The 22,234-nt window shown below is 34.2% G+C and overlaps 3 protein-coding genes and 1 pseudogene across 4 annotated transcripts; 3 read left to right on the forward strand and 1 right to left on the reverse strand.

Moving 5' to 3' along the window:
• Positions 1 to 253: 253 nt before the first annotated feature.
• LOC103499461 (auxin-responsive protein IAA13) lies at positions 254 to 2,782 on the forward strand. 2 transcript variants are annotated; one of them, XM_051084573.1, is made up of 5 exons: positions 254 to 900; positions 1,064 to 1,371; positions 1,480 to 1,603; positions 2,150 to 2,211; positions 2,295 to 2,782. In XM_051084573.1, the coding sequence occupies exons 1-5, from the start codon at positions 479 to 481 to the stop codon at positions 2,342 to 2,344; spliced, it is 966 nt and encodes a 321-aa protein (XP_050940530.1). In that variant the 5' UTR covers positions 254 to 478; the 3' UTR covers positions 2,345 to 2,782. The 2 variants fall into 2 exon arrangements, with proteins under 2 accessions (XP_050940530.1, XP_008460695.1); XM_008462473.3 differs by having other exon boundaries at positions 255 to 900; positions 1,067 to 1,371.
• A 1,713-nt stretch (positions 2,783 to 4,495) lies between these two features.
• On the reverse strand, positions 4,496 to 9,730 carry LOC103499463 (glutamyl-tRNA(Gln) amidotransferase subunit B, chloroplastic/mitochondrial-like; annotated as a pseudogene).
• A 5,757-nt stretch (positions 9,731 to 15,487) lies between these two features.
• LOC103499464 (uncharacterized) lies at positions 15,488 to 19,575 on the forward strand. Its single transcript, XM_008462474.3, has 4 exons — positions 15,488 to 15,928; positions 18,043 to 18,113; positions 18,541 to 18,676; positions 19,285 to 19,575. Exons 1-4 carry the CDS (start codon positions 15,772 to 15,774, stop codon positions 19,389 to 19,391), a joined length of 471 nt encoding a protein of 156 aa, XP_008460696.2. The 5' UTR covers positions 15,488 to 15,771; the 3' UTR covers positions 19,392 to 19,575.
• A 1,055-nt stretch (positions 19,576 to 20,630) lies between these two features.
• Positions 20,631 to 22,064, forward strand: LOC103499466 (membrane protein PM19L). The gene is made up of 3 exons (XM_008462476.3): positions 20,631 to 20,891; positions 21,441 to 21,618; positions 21,701 to 22,064. The coding sequence occupies exons 1-3, from the start codon at positions 20,762 to 20,764 to the stop codon at positions 21,933 to 21,935; spliced, it is 543 nt and encodes a 180-aa protein (XP_008460698.1). The 5' UTR covers positions 20,631 to 20,761; the 3' UTR covers positions 21,936 to 22,064.
• The last annotated feature ends 170 nt before the right edge of the window (positions 22,065 to 22,234 follow it).

Raw genomic sequence — 22,234 nt, forward strand, 5'->3', positions numbered from 1 at the left:
CATATACTCAAAATTGAAGCAACACAATCCAAATATTTATATATTGCTATATATTACAATAAAATTTAATTAAATCACATAATTTATTTATTTTTGAGAAGAATAGATATCACATTACTAATTTACACATTACAAAATGAAAGTAGAAGAAAAAAACTTAAATTAAAATTATTATAATATAAACATAAAGTTGAAATTTATTTTTCCATTAATTAGTTAATATGTTTATTAGATTAGAGGAATATGATTGTTGTCGGGAAAAAAGAGGAAGCATGGATTACTGGTATGAGTGGTATGCGCACCACCAGACATCCTGACCCCATCACTTCTCTTCTCTCTCTCTCCCTCCTGCTTCAATTCATGGCGTAGACACTTCCCTTTCTTCTTCAATACCCTCTTAATTCCCTTCTCTTCCATTCCCATTTCCCATTTCCCGTTCTCTAAACCTTCCCTTCTTTTCTAATCCCCATTTTCCTCCATGGAATCTACTTTGGGCCTTTTCCGCCCTTCTCCCCTGTGTGGGTCTGTTTCTGGGTCCGCCATTAACGACTCTAATGCCTCCACAATGGACATTCTTCAGAAAGATTTTGTGGGTAACGTTCCAATTCACTCATCTACCTCTCCTGCCTCCTCTGACCTCGAATTGGGCCTTGGTTTAGCCCTTGGCGGCGGCGGTGGCAAGGTTACCGGTGCTACTTGGGGTGAGCGTGGTCGGATTTTGACTGCTCAGGATTTCCCTGTTCATTGTGGCTCTTCTTCTACTTCTTCTACTTCTTCTTCTTCTTCTTCTTCCTCTTCTCGTTTTCATGGAAGAGAGGTTACTTGTTCTGTTTCTGTTTCTGGGACTAAACGAGCTGCTGACTCTGCTCCTAATGAAGGAGGATCTCCAACTGCTCTTAAGTTCGTTCTGATTACCCCCATTTGTTTGTTTTTTATAGCTATACGTCATTTTGCATTTTGTTATAAAACTTGAGAATGTTTTAACTCCTTTTTTTCTCTGGATTTGTTATGTGTTTTTTCATTTGTTGGAGTTTTCTGATGACTTCGTTGTAAATATGTGAAGCAGTCAGGTTGTGGGATGGCCACCTATTAGAACATATAGGATGAATAGCTTGGTTAACCAAGCTAAGACAGCCAGGGCTGAGGAAGAGGATGCTGGCTGTGAGGAGAAGAAAGATCAGTCCAAGGACACTTTGAAGAACAAAACATGCGATGTTGATGGAAAAGGGCACTTGGGATTTGTCAAAGTGAATGTGGATGGGGTTGTGATAGGGAGGAAAGTGGATCTCAATGCCCATTCTTGCTATGAGACCTTGGCCCTGATGCTGGAGGACATGTTTTTCAGGTCTGCTGGAGCCTCCATTCCCAATGGTTAGTTTTTGTCTTTGGAATTTCAGCTTCAACAGTTCATTAACAAACGTGGGACAAAAAATCATTTTTTCCCTTTTGATTTACTTTTGATATTATGGTGTTTCTCAGGGAAAAGTGGAGACAAAGAACAAGCAAAGAAGCAGTCTAAGCTTTTGGATGGATCCTCTGAGTTTGTACTCACATATGAAGATAGAGAGGGAGATTGGATGTTGGTTGGGGATGTCCCTTGGGGGTATGTTGCTTTACTTGTTAGTTTAGATCTAATCTCTATGCTTTAGTATTGTAGAAGACCAAATATAGATGATTGAATTTTGTGGACAAAAGAAGATAGATTCTGCATCCGGTTGTCTGATTATGTTCGGTTTAGAATCTCGACTCTCAGTTCTAAAAGAGCAAATTTTTTTAATAAAGAAGCAAAAGCTGAACTAGTTTGATGAAAAATATTTGGGCCACTTGGCATATTAAATTCCCTTGTGATTCATGAGATGCAATTTAGTCTATTGAGGAAGACAAGTTACAAAAGAGTACGAGATTTGAGAGGATCTATATACATATCTGATCTTGTTTGACTAGATCAATGCACTATTGGCTCTCATTTCTTAAGTCTTGCTATGTCATCAAATGAAAAAAAAAAAGGTTTAGATCATCTCCAATTCAATCAACCGAAGTGTAAAGGAGATCGATGGATGGGTTGATGCTAAACATTTGAACCGTACTTTTAATTCACCTTTGCTCTTATATGTCATTTTACATAAAGTTCATGCTTTTCATGGATTAGGATGTTCGTAAGCTCTGTTCGAAGACTTCGTATCATGAGGACATCCGAAGCCAACGGACTAGGTAGTTGATGTTCTTCTTGTACTCAGCTTCCTATATTCTCCTTAGTTACGCATTTTTCCTTAACTTAGCTAGCTTCATTGCAGCACCAAGATCTCAAGACAATAAAATGAAACAAAGGAGCAAACCTATCTGAAAAATACTACTGTCTGTCTTGAGTACATCCTAGATCTACCCAAACCTGAAATACAATGCACAGTTTGACTACAGAACAGAAGTAGAGAAGACAAAGAGAAATGGGTTGCTGTTGAAAGATTTACATTTACATCTACTTTTTTGCTTTTTTGTTGGCTTTATTTTTTGGTCTTTTGGGATTTTGAAGTGTTTCAAAGCAGCTGGTTCTGTTCTTGCTGGCCTTAGTTTTTTTCCTTTCGTTTTGCTTTTGGGTTTTATAGGCCATATGATTTTAGCCCTTAAAATCTCTTATTATAGAGTGGTTACCATACAGAAGTGTATACTTTGGGTGGATGCTTTCTCATACTGTACATAAGGGAAAACACTTTGATTTGATATCAATGGACTTGAGTTTGTTGCAATTTGCTAGAAAAATGAGAAGTTTGTGGCTTTCAACTTATTCTTGTTGCCAGGTTTTTGGTTGGTTTTCCTCATTGATATGTAATTATTTATGTTTGTAGAGCTATTTTGTTATTTTCTCAAGTTTTAAGAGCAAAAGTGTGGCTCAAAATTACCTCATCATCAATTTAGTAAAAGTGAATAACTGCACATAGGTAAAACTATAAGATTTGAGGGAGCTGTTGGAGGTGAAGGAACTCCGCTCCCATCTAAGCAAGCATTGTAGCAGGCACTCTAGCTATAGGAAAAATATGCTTTTCATTCATCTGACGGTAGACAACTACTCTCGATTCAGTTGAGCTTGTGTTATGAGGGGCTTTATTGTGCAAGGTGGTAGTTCAGCTGTCAATGTCAGCCAGTCGAAACGAGAACTCATAGCAGCAGGGGAGGAAGCAATTTAAAGGGACTTTGTATTTATGTAGTTGATTCTGAATTTCTTGAAGTAGAGTTCTGGACAACTCCAAGGGGTTCACTGTCTTATAAGAGAGAGATGAGATCTAGTGCACTTGCTTCTCTGTTTTATCAGTCAATTGGATACCTACTTTCAAGCTGTGCTCTCTCTTGGGACAACCACTGACATATGTTTTCAATAATATGCTATCGTGTATTTTGGATATAAGTTAATGGATTTTTGGCTTCACTCAAAAAACTTTAGGTAATTAATTCCTCTTATATATCTTTGTCTATCATTTTAGCAATCTTTTCAAAAGAGATTTTACAAACTTTTTTAATCATTATTGGTTTAGAATAATTCAAATTTGGATTTTTTTTTTAGAAAATCCAAGAAATTAGTCGAATATGTAAAGAAAAACTTGGTGAAATTTAATGAAAATAAAAGGAAAACCTTATATTATGAATGGTCACTTTAAATGTGACAACAAATAATGTCATTGGAAATTGGATCCAAAATGTTGGAAACTTTTCCAATGAAATTTATAGGGCCACTAAAATTGCAACCAAGTCTACAGTGCAGAGACATTAATTAAGTAACATTCTTGTTTTTTTCTATATAGAAAATATTCACTCTACTTTATCAATCAATAACATACAATGGAGTATCAAAATTTATTTTCATATTCATTAATTTATCAAAATTCTTAAACTCTTTATGTTGATCTGTAACCAAAACATAAAATACTATTTACTTAATTGCAAATTATTAAAATAACAATCTTAAAAAAGTCATTAAAAAAATGTACACAACTTGTATTTACTTCTGTGTGAAGGAGATGTTGACATACACCGAGACAGACCTCTATAAAAAATGGAGGAAAATCATGTAAAGATTCTCAATATTTCTTATCACCAATTCAATAATTCCTCGTGTGTCAAAAGTGGAGAAAATGGAGGAGGAAAGTGGTGAAGATGAGGAATATGATGGATTAGAAAAGATAAGGTGTTAACCATACACTTATCAGACTTCAAAATTTTAATTTGATTAAATTGGGAGTGTTGCAATTTTTATGTTAGGAAAATCCATAAATTTCAACCCAAAAAAGCTCTAAACTCCCAAAGATCTAAACATAGACTTCATAACTCTGAATTAAATAAAATTGTAACTCTTCGTGCCAATAACTCCACTACTAAGTTCCATAGTACTGGACATGACCTTTCTCAACTCTGCTACTTGTTCTAAACTCTTCCTTAGAAAGTTGAAGTTGCGAATGCTATTTAAGGTGGATTTTTACACTAAGCGGAAGTTTAGGATTAAAAATTGATACAAACTAACCTGTGAAAGGTTTTTTTTTTACAAAATAATATTAATATTCATTAACAGATTGATAAAGAGAGAGAGCATGTTAATGATATCAATCACTCTCATGTTAAAATGGCTAGTGAGGAGTGCGATAGTAAGGATAAAAGATGTATTTTCTCCTTTTCTCCTACAAGTATACGTTTACCTGCTCTGACTTACTTCAGCCAAGTAGATGGGAGTGAAAATAGAGGGTGAAAGTGCCACCAAATAATGGCAATACAACAATTTCAGCAAAAAAATCATAATACTTTAAGAAATTCTGCAGCTCTACCTATTCATCACCATTTTTGTCCAGAGGAGCTTGACGGGGAGACCAAGACTGAAATCTGCTCCAATATTTTACAGTCATCGTTGTCTGGAGCAACCCAAATCTCAACAAATTATACGTACCCATTGAACAAAATCATCAGCTTTTCGCATTCAGTTTCTCCAGGAGGATCTTGTTTAGAAGCCCTGGATTTGCTTTACCTTTGGATGCTTTCATTTCCTGCGAAACTAGATTATTGTTTCGATAAGCATGACAGAGGAAAAACGAGAATCAGCAAGCGCGGATTTGCGATGGTGATAAATCAAGTTTTGACTAGACTTTGACTTCACCTGGCCTGCAAAAAAGCCTTGCAACTTGGTTTTGCCCCCACGATATTGCTCAAGCTGCTTCGGATTCTTTGCGGTTAGTTATTCGTGTCCTATTGTCATTATTAAGTAAAATATAAGACAGCTATCCATTGGCATCATTCCTTTTAACAATTAGTCTAAGCTATTCTAGCTTCCCTCAACGCCACTACAATATGTAGAATGAATAGATCCGCCAGTAAAAAAGCTCCAACTTGCATCAGAGTAAAATTCTATGGGGCTCTTGTTCATTGAACTATATATATAATCCTTGCTGAAGTACTATGGCAGTATATTTTTTGAGGTAAACTGAGTTCAAATAGTCCATTAAGCAATACTACACAATACAAATTATTCTTGAGTGGAAGTGTTTAAACTATTTCTCTATCCAGACAGTTACAAGTCCAAAAAATCAATCAATTTAGCCACTCAAGAAGCAATCAATTCAGCCACTCAACATTTAACATAAAAGATAATTTGAATCGAGGGAAAACAATTGACAATCAACTTTTGATAATAAACAACTTGCCTGAACCAAATCCTTTTCTTTAATCAGCCCCTTCATAGTTCCACCTTTAGCGAGCAACTCGAAAAGAATCTATACAGCATATGAAAAGAAAATGCATCAATAAGACTGAGGATGAAAATCTGTCATCTTATTAGAAGGAAAAGACGTTAACATCTAGATTAGAATCAATCATCAAATTAAGGATGCCGTAACACTATGAAAAACATTTTGAAGACTCCCATATGCAAGAAGAAAAACTTGCCTCTTTCCCAATCTTTCCACTAATAGTACCGCCTTTTATTGAAGCGATCAATTTAGCAAGCTCTTGAAGAGTGTGAGCTTTATGTCGTTTATAGTCAACTTCTCACTTTTCATGTAGGCAGCAATATCACCCATTATCCAATTAGCAGCCAGCTTCACTTCGTCCCCTCTTGCAATAGTTGCATCAAAAAACTCAGCCACCTACAATGTCACACAGCTTAGAAAAATTGTGCTTTGAACTTTAGCTTGTTTTCTTTAAGATATTTTAGAACTCAAGAACACGAAAGTACCACAGATAGAAAAGATAAATTGTAGGGGCAATCCTTCTGATTAAACAAAAAAGTTTTTCTTTGCTCCTATTTGCCTTGGAAGTTTGCTCCCTTTTCAAGAGATTTCTTTTGAAGACAGAAATCTTTACTTATATTAGGTATTGTTCTGCTCCTGCCTTATTTCTACAAGATGTAACAAGTCTTAATAAAATGGTTGGTTTTGTAAAAACTTTATATTTATCCTTACCTTCAATTCCCTTTTACAACATAGTTACATTGCAATACCCAAAACCAACTTATAGAGTGTGTAGTAGAATCTCAACTCACACTAATGTCATTTGCCAGGAAAAGTACATCCTGCATGCTCAGGCCCATACTCATATATTTTCTACGTTTCATTTCTGGAAGTTCGGGCAAAGAATCATGAATATTATCAACATATTCTTTTGTGAGGATGACTTCTGGGAGATCAGGCTCTGGAAAATATCGATAATCAGAAAGTCCTTCCTTTTTCCTCATTGTAATTGTTTTCTAAGCAATAATACACAGGTGAGCACATGAGAGGACAGGAATAGAAAGAACCATCATAAGTTATGCCTGATGATAAAAGGATAGGATACATAAACCTAAGAAAAACCTGGGCGCCTTCTTCCCAGAGTCTGGTTTCCTGTACAATTTGATCACTTTGGCCTTGACTATGGAGAAGCACTTGTCTTGAAATTTCAAAATCAATTGCTCTGCTCACCGATGAAAATGAGTTCAAGTTTTTTATCTCTACCTGAAAATCAATGTGTGACTAAATATTTAATGAGACCACACAATACCAAAACTGGTTCTTAGTCAAAAGAAAGAACATAGACTTGATAGAAAATACAAAGATCCTGCATTTCTACTACTCTGTAAATTCTTCTTACTCTCACATTTTGTCTACATCTTTACAAACAGAGCCTCCTTCCCTACAACTGCTCACCTCCTAGCGAACTTAAACAAACTACTATAAATTTAAGACTTTTTGATCAATAGATCAATGAAAATAAGCATACATAATTTCACAAACATAAGTTCAGCCAGTAGGTGCTATAATAATTGAATCAAAGTAGCTAATCATTAGTTGCTGATAATGGTATTTATAAAGAAGCTAAGAACAATTTATCATCAACCACCCATTCATCTAAAACTTATGAAAGGAAAAAGATGTTGATTGAGTCCCTTCAAGGACATCCAATACAAACATGCTTCTAGAATTTGCAAGGATTCAACTACATTCTTGCAAATTTATGCTAATGGGGACTACATACCAAATCATAAAACACTCAAGGGGTCGTTTGGATGACCAACTTCTTAAGTTGATGTTAATCAACTCAACTTCAATGTTTACTATTGAAGTTCGCATATTTATTGAGTAACTTCATCTTCCCATCTTTGTCTACTTTTCACATTTATCGAGGGAATCCATCTTAAAACTCCACACCATAAATACAAACTTCCTAACTCCAACATATTAAATCCACTCGATGGACCAAACGGTCCTTAAGTGTCTTCCAATCACCAATTACTGCAGAGAAACAATACTTGTAAGAAATAAGTTTACCTTTGTTCCAAATTGTGACTGCCCAATAGGACGGACCGAGACATTCACATCACACCATATAGAACCTTCTTGCATGTTTCCATTACTTACACCCAAATATCTAACCAACCTCTGTAATTCTGCAACATACTCCGCAGCCTCAATCCCAGTTCTTATGTCAGGTTCATAAACAATCTCAAGCAATGGCACTCCTGCTCTGTTCAAATCAACATGAAAAAAACAACTTAAAATAATCAAACTTCCAGCCAAGGAAGAAAAAAAGTTCAACATTAATAAAATTCATATATTGAAACTGATCTTAAACTTGACCAAAATGCAGGTGTGCTAAGACCGTATTGATGTGAACTCAACGATGGAATATTTGCATGTACCCGAAGGACCAATTACAAAAAGAAAGGTAAAGAAGATTCAAGAGACTTTTACATTACACCTTCAAAAACTAACAAATTCACATGAAGCTATAAATAATTTTGAGCCAAAAATTATTTACAATGTTACTTCAATGAGTCAAGATGAGAATTGATTAAAGATGACATGAAAAAAGTTCTAGAAGAGTTATTTAAGGTATTGTGAAGACTTTCTACATTTTTTAGTTTTTCAATTTGGCCTTCAATTTAGTATGCAATCTTGATTTAAGTTCCTAGGTTTTATTTTCTTTTAGAGGCATTTAAGTGTATTTGGATGGCTATTAGGCTTCCACCCATGCATGTATTTTCATTAACTAGCATTTAAGTGTGACTATTGGGCTTCCACCCAATCCATGACCATTTAGCCTATAAAATGACTTGTAATGCTCTGATAAAGTAGAATATGAACATTGAAAAGCTTATGCTTATTCAAACCTTTTTGGTGTTATTTCTATTTCAAGTCTTGCTTCCCTGCATCCTCTTCCATGTGAACCCTGGTGATACCGAATCGCCTATGCCCTCCACCATACTCAATTGGAAGATCGAGATCAATATAACCACCACTTGCAATTGGGACATCAAACTGAGATATTTGATATCCCTTAGGAAGGTCTGGGTAGAAGTATTGTTTCCTATCAAATTTTGAGTTAAAAGATAAACTGCAGTTTAGTGCAAGACCCAACTTCACTGCAGACTCAATCACTTGTTCAAAACAGGCAAGGCACCAGGAAGCCCCATGCAAATAGGGCAGATTTTAGTGTTTGGTGAAGAACCATAATGGTAAAGGAAGCTACAGAAGACTTTGGTGAGAGTGGAGGGGTGGACACGGTTTCAATACCAATAATTGCTTCATAATCCTTAGATATTTTATCAATAATCTATTTATCAAAATGTGGTGAAATGGCTATAGGTCTTTGCTTTTCTTGAGTAGCTCTTTGGGATTGTGAGGCTTTCACAGATAAATACAAAACTTTCTTCCTTCTTGAAAACAAAGCAGCAAGGTGAAACAACAATGGTAGAGTTCCAACGCTTCTTAATCCTACAAATGCCATTGTTGTAGTCCCTAATATTCTTCCAGCATCAATAGTTTAAAAAAACGCAAGAATGGACTGGAAATGAGGAAAAAAAAGTGAGAACTGAAAGCAACTTAATAAAAGAGGTAAAAATGAAGAAGCCCATGAAAAATTTCAAAGTTTTAAGGCAATTGAAATCAAATTAAGAAGCACCCATGGAACCAAAGGGGTGATTAAAGAAATCAAGAAGATTACTTGCTGTAATTTGTAGACTAACCCAAATAAAAACTTGCCGCCGGCGTGACCCGTTCAGAGTTCCGATGAGGTGGTTCGCTTAAAGAAACATCGGTCACTCTATTATCTTGCGGCTTACTAAAATTCAGAGGGAGCTGCCCAGTTATCCGTTCAATTGTTTGCGTTTCAGATAAAAGGGAAATACCCACTAGACACTATATGAGTTTGAAGAATAGCAAAATATAGGAGCGAACTTCTAAGATCGTGGGTTGAGGAGAGGGGAGACAACTAGTGTCAAGAGTGAGAAGATCAATCCTCAATGTTGTGCGATTGATGGTGAAAAAAACTTATAGTGATGGTGAAAAAAATATTTAGGTGAGTATTTCAAAGAAATTTTGAGAAATAGCTTACTTTTGGTTTTACATTTCAAAAGTAACGTACTTTTTAAAAAACTCATAATTTTGTTTTTATCAATTCTGGCCGATCCAAACACCAAGATTCTTCACAAAATTTAAAAAATTGTTTCAACGTAATTTCTCGACCCATCTCGGTCGATATCATCACCAAGTTTGTGTGTTTTTTTTTAATTTCAAAATAAAGGGTATTCTTAAATGACCAAAATACCCTTGGAAGCCCGAACGTTAGATATTCTCACAAAACCCTAAACCATGTGCTCAGTTCAACCAAGACTAAACGAGTTTGCTTCCAAAATTGAAGACAATTCTCTAATTTTTGCTACGCAAAATTTCCAGAAGTCATCCTCGAACTTAAATCTCTGAAAGTGAATTACTTTGAACCATAGTTTAGGGTTTAGTTTTTAGTTTTAGTGCTTTCTATGAAATCTAAGGCAGATGGAAAAATATGTAATTGGTTTTCTGTTGTAGTTGAATGTATAACTAAAATTTAAGTAAATACAGTTGGTTTCATTCAATGAATCTCGACAATTTCATCAATTAGGGCCCATGCAAATTAGGAATCTTGACCAAGACCGATGAAATTGCCTCGAGATTCATTGAAGGAGTTTCGAGATTTGTTGCATTTCACATGCATTTTGTGAGTAATCTTAAGGACATTTTTGCCCGAGATTGGGTCGAGATATATCACGAAATGCATGTAAAACTCTCTTATCTTGTAGCATTTGACCTATGCAATGTTACCTGAGTTCAATTAGCAATTCATGTTGTTCTCGGTTAAGAATGCTCCGAGTTTTAGGGCAGATTATTGATTGTGATTTGTTACTTGTGTTTTCTATTTTACAGATGTCTCTTGTCACTAAGATCAACCCTAAAGACTTCTTATTAGCTAACTTGACATATTGTTCACACTTAGAGACCATGTCGAACATAAAAAATAAACTAATACCCAAAGAGATACAAATGTTTAAGAGAACCCTATTTGGTCATTTTCTGGATGTTAAGCTAGTGTTTAATGGACCTCTTTACCACTACATTCTGTTGAGAGAGGTGGATGATGAATGAGACGATGTAATCAGTTTTAAATTACTTGGTCAAAAGGTCTCCTTTGGGCGAAGGATTTTGATACCATTAAGGGGTTGGAGGTTTAGGTCGAGACGTCCCATTCAATTTGAAAAGGATAAAACCCTGAGGTTGAGATGATTGTACCTAGGCGATAGGTCAAATATGAATGGATCAAAGTTGGACAAAGAATATCTGACCCTTAATTTTGAGAGCAACGAGGATGCTACGGAGATGTTGTTCTTTTATTTCATCGAATTGGCCATAATGGGGAGAGAGAAGAAACAACACATGGACTGGACCATGTTAGGTTTCATTAACGACTTAGAGAACTTTGTGAGCTACGACTAGAGGTGAGTTGATATGGATTAAGACCCTAGGTAGCTTGGAAGGGCCACTGAGGGGAAAGGTTGCCTTGTATAAGAAGAAGCCCCCAAACAAAAAGTTCGTGAAGTCCTATAGCCTATATGGCTTCCCCTTCGCCTTTTAGGTTAGTAACCAAATTCTATGCTTGTTATGTTTTTTTTTTTTTTTTTTTTTGCTTTGTGCTTTTTGTTCTTTTGTTGACGTTGTTGTTGCATTTTTAGGTTTGGATGTATGAGATAGTGTTGTCTATAGTGGGCAGGTTGTAATGTCCCCAAAATTAAGATAGTTTTAGAGCTAATTATCTTAGTTTGATTTAATTAGATTTAATTTATTGAGTGTTATTTTGAATTCATCCTATGAGAATTATTTGATTTTAGGGTTGAGTGAGGATATAGCATTGGGCCCTAAATTAATTAAGGATATAGAAAAAGTTTAAAAAAATTGCAAATATGACAAATTTTAACAACAAAGACGAAAATGTCCCTACAGATACACATTAAGCTTCTGGAATACGATTTCAAGACTTCTTCACGTTTTCCTTCCATTTTCTACTTTCTTCATACTCCGATTTGGTTTTCCGGTGCCGGTACTAGTGCCTTCCGTTGCGCTACGTTCTCCACTTCATCTTACAGACTTCCTTGCTTTGCGTTATTCACTTCGCTACGTTCTACACTTCGTTACGTTCTCCACTTCACCTGTACAATCGTAAGTTATTTACTTTTTGTTTGAAATAGTAAGTTTTTTTCGTAAGGTATCTTTGTTTTCGTTTGGTCGTAACCTGTTTGAAGAAGATTTTCTTCTTTTTCTATTTGTTTGAAATTGATTCCTTCATTTTCTATTTGGTTGGGCTCTATTTTTCAGTTTGTGTTTCTAACAGTGATGTGTTTCTATCACTAATTGACATATTTAGAGGATGTTTAACTTGTTTATGTCGGAATGTTTAACATGCTGATATGTTTTAGGTTTGTGTATTAGTGTATAGCGTTAGGGTCTATCAGTGATATATTTGTATCACTGATAGTCTTGAGGGATGTTTAGTTTGTTTGCATTGAGATGTTAGTACATAATTTAGTTTAATGTATATTTTTATGTGATGTTTATATTTTATTAGTGATATGTTTCTATCAACTTGAAGGATGTTTTACTTGTTTCGTTAGATTGTTATTAGATATTTTAGTTTAATGTCCACTTTTTATATGTTGTTGCCTAGGGTCTATCGTTGATATGTTTCAAACCCTGATAATCTTGGAAGATGTTTAGCCCGTTTGACTTGGGAAGTTAGTAGAAGCTCTAGTTTAATTTGGATTTTGTGTGTTATGTTGCTTAGGGTCTATCAGTGATATGTTTCTATCACTGATTGATGAATTTGGAGGATGTTTAACTGGTTTATGTTGGAATGTTTAATTTGTTTGTTTGATATGCTGATTTGTTTTAGGTTTGTGTGTTAGTGTATAGGGTTAGAGTCTATGCGTGATATATTTGTATCACTGATAATCTTGAGGGATATTTAGTATATTTGCATTGGAATGCTAGTAGATAATTTAGTTTAATGTATATTTTATGTGATGTTGTTATGTTCTATCAGTGATATGTTTCTATCAGCTTGAAGGATGTTTTACTTGTTTGTGTTGAATTATTATTATATGTTTGTATCACTGATATATTTTGGGGATGTTTAGTTCATTGGGTTGATGTGTTTGTTGTAATTTTAGTAGATGAATAAGAAAAAAGATATTATGGAAAGTGAACCAAATGAAAAATGTGCAAAAAGATAAGGTATTCCATTATATATATTGTTTTGTTTCTAAGTTAGTATGTTGCATATTTGTAACAATTATTTAGTTCTAAACAGGGAAATCAATTAATTATTCCCAAAGAAATGTGGAAGTCAACCTTAAGAATCACTGTGTACTGTAATCTACAAACTTCTGACCATATTATTGAAAGTTTATCACCTAGTTATCTAGACTTGTTTAAAGAAGGACCATTTTGTTATTTTATGATAGACTTAATGTGTATATGTATAAACTCTAATTCAATATTATTTTTTCAGGTTGTTTAAGAAAAGACAAAAGTGGAAATTATGGAAATAACGAAGAATATTGAAAATTCTAGGTCGAAGAGACAACCTAAACCATCAAAGAAAGTGTTGGAGAATGTGAAAGAGCAAAAGAAAGAAAAAGATCAAAAGAATGCAAGAGGCAAGAAGAATGATTCTCCAAAACCAACAAGGCATTCTCCTAGAATAAAGGATTGCACCAAGTTTTGATTTGCAAATCTCTCAATTATAAGTAGATGGATATTGTAGTGCAGTAGTTTTGTTGATATTTGTGATAGAGTTCACATTGTTTTGATGTATAAATCTCTCAATATTGAGTAGATGGATATTGTAGTGCATTAGTTTTGTAGATGTTTGTGAGAGAGATCACATTGCACCATCATATACAGTTAGTTGATTTTACCATATTAATGAAGAAAAATGTTGGATTACAAGTTGAAACATTACAAGTTTTTGTCTCTGTTTGCATTGAGATTAGTATTTATTGAACCATTCCTTTCATCAATTATCCCTTCTAGTTCCTTCAATTGTATATTGATTTCTATCACTAATAGAAACTATTGGTGATGACTATACAATAAAATCTACATTGATAGAAACTATCTGTGATAGACTTTATAGTGAATTACTTCATATTACTACTTTACAATAAAGTCACTTTTACTTTTATAGTCTTGAGAAAAAGGTAGATTATTATTGAAAGGTTTGAGTCAAACAAATAGAAAATATTTACTACACACACAAAATAAAAATTCTATATGCTCAAGCTAAAAGATTATTATAAAAAAAACATAATGTCACGTCATTGTAAAAATGGTGGAAATCTACAATTTCTACGATTGTTACCAACACGATGACAATGGCTACATCTTGAGTGACTTTTCTTCTCGTCAATTGATAGTATTCTTTGTTTTCACGGTTGTTCTGCTCGACGCTTGAAAGTTAGAGGTAGTATGTTCATGTCAATCCCAATAGACTTCCAATTAACATGGTTCCGATTGGACGAACTGATCTAGTATCATCCCACTGTCCACTATGAAACACTACTATTGGAAGATTAATCATAATTCCAAATTACTGCAAAATTAAAAAAAAAACAGTTATCATTCTAATATTACATTGAAGTATTGATAGAAGACAAAGTGTCTATCAGTGATAGACTTCTATCAATATCATTAATAGACATGTAATTCTACTAAGAAGATGAAATCATGTCATTAATGTTTAAAAATAATAATAAAAGGAACATGTAATTCTTTTAACCTAAAAACATGAAATTAACAAAAAAAAAATTCTACAAATATTCAAACTGAAAAATTATTAAAATTAGAGGAAACAACTAAAAACAAAAATTACAAAGATTCAAACGGAAAAACTAAAATAAGAGGAAACAACTAAAAAGAAAGATCAAATTTAAGAGGACGACTAGTTGGAGGCTGAAGAAGGTGTGGTTGGAGGCGGAAGAAGGTGTTCTTAACTTAGGAGAAAATCACAAAGAATATGGAGAAAGATGGTAAAGATGGAGAAGGGAGAAAATCGCGGAGAACATATTGGAGAAGGGAGAAAATCGTGGAGAAGAGGAATGACGGTGAAAATGGAGAAGGAGAAAATCGCGCCTATTTCCTTTTTAAAACAAGGACAATATTGGAATATATTTTAAAAAAAACAAAAAATTTGCTATATTTGTAAATTGTTTAATAAATTGACCTATACTTAATATTTTATACTAAAACGGTTATACGTTATAAAATCACTTGATTTGGTGGAAATTGAAATTAATTAAATATTTATTGAATGAATATTTAATTAATTAGAGATTTTGATTTATATTTGTAGAAAATTTGATTAAATTGTACGTTAAGAGATACGAAGAAATTACTTTAAGTTTATTAAACGAACCACCTACCTACCATATATATGTATGAAAAGAAAAGAATAGTAAAAAAAATAAAGATTGTATAATATGTACCCAAACACAAACTATAATAATTTGCATACCACTATTACTCTATTATAATAACAAATTATAATATCCTGTCCAGCATCCCAAACACAGGAAAGTAGTTGTAGTTGCCATGGTGAAATCAAAGTAGCTGTCACTTGTCATTAATGTTTAATCAAAGTAATTAAGACATTATTTAATACATAAACAATAAGAAGGAAACAAAGCTGAAGAGAATAACAGAGAGGAGAAGCAGTTGAACTGAGTCGAAGAATTTCTCTCCTTTTCACTACCAATTTCAGAGAGAAGAGTTTTTATATGAATCTCTTCCCATTTTTCCCAATTACCCACAAACTGATTTCCTTCATTTCTTCGGAATCATCACCTGCAGATTTCTCTGGTGTTGCCTCCAATTTGTGCGGCTTCGATGTAACCAGCTGAATGGTATTTGGGAAAGCAAAGGGAATACCCGTTGAGAGTATCTATAGAAGAAGAAAATGGAGGTCCAACAGTCATGGAGATTGAGATTCTCGTTTAGGAATGCCACCATAGCTTTGTGCTTGTTGAACCTAGTGGCTGCTTTTCTTCTGCTTCAGGGTTTTTTATCTGCTGCTTCTTCCCGCAGCAGACCCTTGTCGACAAATCAGAAACTGGGTTTGTCTTATCTTCTCCTCTTTATTTTTCCCAATTTCTTTTATAAATTCCTTGTGACGTAATCGAAATATTTGTTGATGGAGTTAGGTGGGATTTTTCCTTGGCTTTGAGTTTTGATTCCGAAATGACAAAGTAGTTGTTTGAACTGGATATTGCTTGTCGGCGATTGATAAGTTGAGGATTAAGGTGTTATATATGTACCACCAGGAAACAAGAAATTGCATCTTTGAGGACTTGAAATGTAATCCTTGAACCCAGTTAATCAGAATCTAAGAATGATGGCTGTTGTAGACTTCAACAAGATAATGAAACTTGTCTTCTTCTAAGTTCCCAACATTTACATTCTTCTGTTGTGATCAAATTAGCACTGTGAAGTTTGATCTCCCCTAGTTGTCATTGTAAATCGCTAAAGATCTGTATCTGAGATGGATTGGATATCTCATTATTGCAATTTTTGATATCCTGGAAGTTCAGACTCCCACAAATATCATAAGCACCCGAAATTTCTGCTAGCAACAGCAACTGTTGTGTTGATTATATTAGTCCAAAATTGGCTTATAAGATTTGCTGGCAACCTCTGTTATTTGGGAACAAGAAACAACTTGATAATATGAAAAGGAAGTGTTTATGGAACAAACTCCCAAGGGAATGAAAAGAAAGCAAAAGAACTTTGGTGTCCAAGACTTGTTTGCATCTTCTGTTATTTGCATGTTTGGCTTTCCTGGAAATCTCTACTCTGTCAGGTGTCATTTGTACCTAGAATTTTTTGTTCTTAAATCCTGCATTTTTGGATTAAGTTTTTTGGCAGAGATTTCCTGTAGGAGTTGAGTGAAGGTGATCTGATTTGGGAAAGCACAATTGTAACATCAAAATTTCAGTTTTTACTCCCGTTTCTTCTGTTTTAAAATCGGCCGTTATTGGAATGGAACATTATATCTATGTGTTCTCCAAATTTCGAGGGTCCTATTATTGCATGACCTTTCATTACTTGAGTTGAGATAACAGGTGAAAACTTCAGAAGATTGTGGTAGCGCCTATGTCTCCTTTCACAAAAGAAGAGAGATTGAAAGTGGGGAACATAGTAAGTCCGTTACTTGTAAGCTCCCAAACTGATTGAAACCTTACTCAAGGGTTAGAGGGAGACAATGATCTAAAACTTCGACCCCCTTCAAAACAAAAGTTTGGAACTGAAATCGGATTCCCTCCTTCATGCTTTAAGCAATCAATTGAGGTTCTTAAAAGGGACAAGTTTAGGCTCAAGGTCGACCATTATCTTGCCATGTGCGAAAGCTTAAACTTTCAAACTTTGCTTGTCATCGTTATATTTTGACATTTCACATCAAACCTTATAACTTGGCATTATGTGATGCCATGCCATAGCTATTTTGTTATCTGTATAATTGGATCAATTTTCATTCGTCACATATTCTTGGAGAATCTAAAAGCTGGCTGTAGTCAGTAAACTTGCTCAAAAGTCTGGTAGTTCTCTTAGCATATAATTTGGATCGGTATTGTTCTTTAGGAAGTTTCTATTAGAGCTTGCCAATTGTTTGGATAAATAATGATCCTGCAACCTTCAGGCCATTTTGATAACACAGTTCTATGAGTTTCTTTTCCTCTTTATATTTTGCTCCGATTGTTATTATCACCCTTGACCTGGTAATGCAAGACAACAATTTCAGCAAATATTCCCCATTAGAGGGTAAACAGTGTCACCAAATAATGGAAGACAACAATTTCAGAAAAGAAAAATCATATTAGTTAGCAACTCTGCAGCTCTGCCTGTTTCTCCCCAGTAGAGCTTGAAGGAAAGAACGGGCATAGTCTTTTGCCCTGATTGTTTGTTATCACTCTTGAACTAGTAATAGATTTATATAGTTCTTCAGACATTATTTAGATTAATATTTTGATATTTGAAACATTACTAAGCGTAAAGGTAATACTTTTTGTCTAATCTGACTTATTATCTGAAACTTTGCTGTGTGAACAAATTGTGGTCTGAATTTGGTGTTCTGTTCTACTTCGATTATTCTCTCTAATTTTTGCTGTTGCTGATGGTTGTGTGACTCAATTAGATTGCTAACTTAGATAATGTCTGAAAATTGGCACTGCAGATCAACTCAAATATATCAGGGAAGCTCAAGAGATTCGACTTTCTATGCAACCTTTGGAACTGATTAAAAGGGTAAGCACTTCATCAAGCATACCCCATAACCCATCAAAACATAAGACTTAGGTTTTATGAGTAAATTGTCAATTCAACATGGTAGTTCCAAGAAAATAAAAACCAAACCTCTCGAGATTAAGACTTTTTAGTCATTTATTTTATTTTATTTTATCTGAGTACAAACAACGGTGGGAAGAGAGATCGAACCTCTAATCAATAGGAAAAAATTCTATACAAATGCCAGTTACCATAGAGTTAAGCTCATGGCTTGACCTCTTGAGAAAAAGGATGGAGAAAGAAACAACAAACGACTGAAAAATAGACTATTTAGACTTGAATTTCCTTGAATTATCTGTTTTTCCATCCTTTTTAGTTTGCACTCCGGTGCCAGTGCACGTTTGGAATTTTCTTTTGCATTGGAGTTCAGATCTTCATAATTCTTCAGGTTAGGGAAATTCAGGAGGAAGCATATTATGAAACAGAAGCTGTACAAGACAAAGACTCCAAGCAGAATGCTGCCATTGATCTTTCTAAAAGATTGAAAGACTTCCGTTCTCTCAATGATGCTTCTAGTTTAAAAGGTACAATATTTCTGCTATGAAATTTTCTCCCTCCCAGCCCACCCTCCTTTATGCCAGCCGTAAATGAAAAGAACTGAATTCTTTTGGTTTGTCTTCAGGTCCCTAGGCTTTGAGATTGATTTTTGCCAACTTGATTCCGAAACTTCCAATTTTCAATCTTAATCTCTCTAATTTTTCGGATTTTAAAATTGTGTGGATCTACTAAAAATACAAAATTGAAATTTATATCAATTACCAATTAGTTTTTAAAGAATCTTCAAATTGGTCTTTTACTAGACGCAAAAGTGAAAGGTTAAAACCTATAAACACTTTTAAAAATTATCTCAAAGTTAAAGGAATAAACTTATACTCTAACCAATAAAAAATTGATATATTTCGCTCGATAGCTTTTTCAACCTCCATTTGGTGGATTTTTTCTTGTTGGCTTCAACCAGTTTAAGCAGCTCTGTAGTTCCATTTCAACTTTGGGTATATTTTCCCTTCAGCCCCAATTATTAGTTTGATATTGATTCTAACGAAAAAAAAAAAGAAAAAAAAAGAACAAGAAGATCAACTCAAACCACCATCTTGTATCTCATCTAATACAATGTGAATGGTTTGTGACACAGCTCTGGAGGAATGGCGCAAAAGGAAGATGGAAAGAGCAAGGCTGCGTGAAATGGAGAAAAATGGGACACTGAATTCTCCTTCTCAGCTTCGAAAACATAACATCTAAATCTGCATGAACTTTCCTTGTGCCTTGTATGACAAACTTGTCTATGTTGATTCTAAAGTCAAAAGCATCATACCTCTTCTTTTTATATCGGACTGCTCTTTTACAGAAACAGAGTTTGAGTGATTCAGAAGCTCAAAGATTATTCTATATATATTAAACTAATACAACAAATGTTTATGGACAACCTATGACAATATCTATAATGTTTTACCTGTCACATTATTACTATATTTCAAACGGTATCACAATATCTCAAAAATATCAAACTTTTAAAATCTAAAGAGGGATCTCAAGCATATTTAATTAGGGATGTTCCAAAATTCTCGAAAAGATGAGAGATAAAAAGTGAGTCACATAGAGATGAAACCATGGTAGATTGATGTATTAGTGGTTAATAAAAATTCTACTTTTAGTTGAAGAACGTAAATAGAATGAGTTCAATTTATCAGTAGTTTATTAGTTAATAAAGATCTTAATTTTAAATGAACCACTCAGAAAGAATGTATTGAATTCTCAATGACCACCTATTGATCAAATAAACTGTTTTCTAGAACAATAAATCTGAGTGAAAGAACTAAAGATGATATATTTGTTTCCAACTAAATAAATTATGAACTAAAGAGGATATATTTGTTTCCAACTAAATAAATTATCCACTAATACCATTTGTAATATTCAATATCATCATGGTTATCACATGGGTTGAAATTGGAAAGTGTGATAAATATTGAGGACCAATCATAAATTTAGCATTTTGTTTCTAATCCTTAAGAAACCTTGATGACAGAAAAAAGAAAAAAAAAAGAAAAAAGAAAAAAAAAGAATAGTAGTAGTAGCAGAATGGATATATTTATTACACTTTCCCAACATAAAAGTTCTTATAAGTAGTTCTGTTGTTGGGTAAAAAAATAAATAAATAAATAAATAAAAAACTCTAAGCTCCCACAGTAATGCATAATGCTTATTCCCATTGAAACAAGCAGCAGCTAGAAACAGACATAATTCTCACATTCATTCATTCATTCTTCTGTTGGCCATATCAAAGAAACACAAAACAAAAGCACTTTTTGATTGAGACCTTACTGGATCAGAAATCTGCACCGTTTGATCAACTTAAGAGAAGGTCATTGACAAGTGTCCTAACACGTGTACCTATGAGAAAGCATGCAAGACATTTGGTTCACACGTGTATGTAATGTACTAACCTTGGTTCTACTATATATGTGTATTTAAATTCAAACTTTGGTTGTTACAGGGAATGTATTAAAAGCGCTTTGGTTTGCCTTATCTGCTTCTCTTATTGTTGTGGATTTGTTATAATATCCATCTATCATCTTTGAAAGTGTTTTTGTTGTGGTTAGAGAGAAAAGATGGCTCAAACAATGGGAAGGAACATGGCAGCTCCATTGTTGTTTCTTAACTTGATTATGTATTTGATTCTCTTGGGTTTTGCTAGTTGGTGTCTTAATAGATTCATCAATGGCACTACCTACCATCCAAGTAACTTCTGTTTTCATTCTCTTTTGCCCTTACTTTAAATGCAAATGCTTCTGTACTTTCTTTGTTTTATAGTTCCGACTGTTTTCCTTTTTTTTTTTTTTTTTTTTTTTTTTAAATATTTTAAGAAAATAATTTTCCTTTATTAACATTCCAAATTAGTAGAATAATTTTTTTAAAACCATATCCTTATTTAACAAAACTAGAGGAGAATTTTCAATGATCTTTTGAACTTATTATTTGAGAAATAAAATACAAATAGATTGTATTACATTTCAAACTGGACGAAGGTAAGAAAATTGATTAAAAAACTAAAACATGTATTGCCAGTTCTGTTATTCTGTAATTTTGAGGGCATATTAAGATTTCAATTATAATTTGGAAAAGAAAGATTTAAAAAGAAAAGAAATATTGCTAAGTTTCCCAAATTGGTCCTAAAGATTATATCGTTGAGTTTGGACTGAACCTTTGATATTATGTCTTATTTGATTATATCTTGATCTTGAAACTAAAAGAAGAAATGTTGATGGTTTTTTTTTTGGACTGCACAAGGTATGGGAGGAAACGGAGCGACGCCGTTTTTCCTGACATTTGCAATGCTGACGGCTGTTCTCGGAATAGCATCAAAACTGGCCGGACTCTACCATATCAGAGCATGGAGGAGCGACAGCCTCGCCGGTGCCGGCTCAACTTCCTTGCTCACTTGGGCTGTAACTGTTCTAGCTTTTGGGTAATTTTCAATCAACTCCATAAAATATTTCTCTTCTTTAGACTGTGGTAGCCTTCAACATGATACTTTTCCCTTTCTACAGGTTGGCCTGTAAGCAAATCAACATAGGAGGCCACAGAGGGTGGAGGCTGAGAGTGGTGGAAGCTTTCATAATTATCTTGACTTTCACTCAGCTTCTGTATCTGCTCTTGCTCCACGCTGGAATCTTCAGCCGCCGCTATGGCCCTGGTTATTGGGACACCGACTACGGCATGGGTGGAGGAACAGCGGCACCCGGCGAGCCTCCCAAAGGAACCGCCGGAACTAGGGTGGTTTAGTAAGGATGGTTGTGTATGATATCAGTTGGGTTTGTTTTTCTCTTGTTTTGTTTTTATGTATAAGAACATAGTTTGTGGTTCTGTCAAATCTCTTTTAAAACCATCAATATAGGAGTGTTTAATAAGCCATTGGGATCTTTCACATAGAAAAAAGGGTGTGCGGTTTCAATTTTTGTTATGCTTAGGCAAATCCATTGTCTTTAAACAAATGGTTGATGTGAACAGGGCATATTCACTAAACAAATATGTGTTACTGTAATGAACCAACTGCTACTTTCATAACAAAAAGACAAATTTAC

The sequence above is a fragment of the Cucumis melo genome, chromosome 5 (assembly GCF_025177605.1).
Source record: "Cucumis melo cultivar AY chromosome 5, USDA_Cmelo_AY_1.0, whole genome shotgun sequence".
NCBI classification, from domain to species: Eukaryota; Viridiplantae; Streptophyta; class Magnoliopsida; order Cucurbitales; family Cucurbitaceae; genus Cucumis; species Cucumis melo.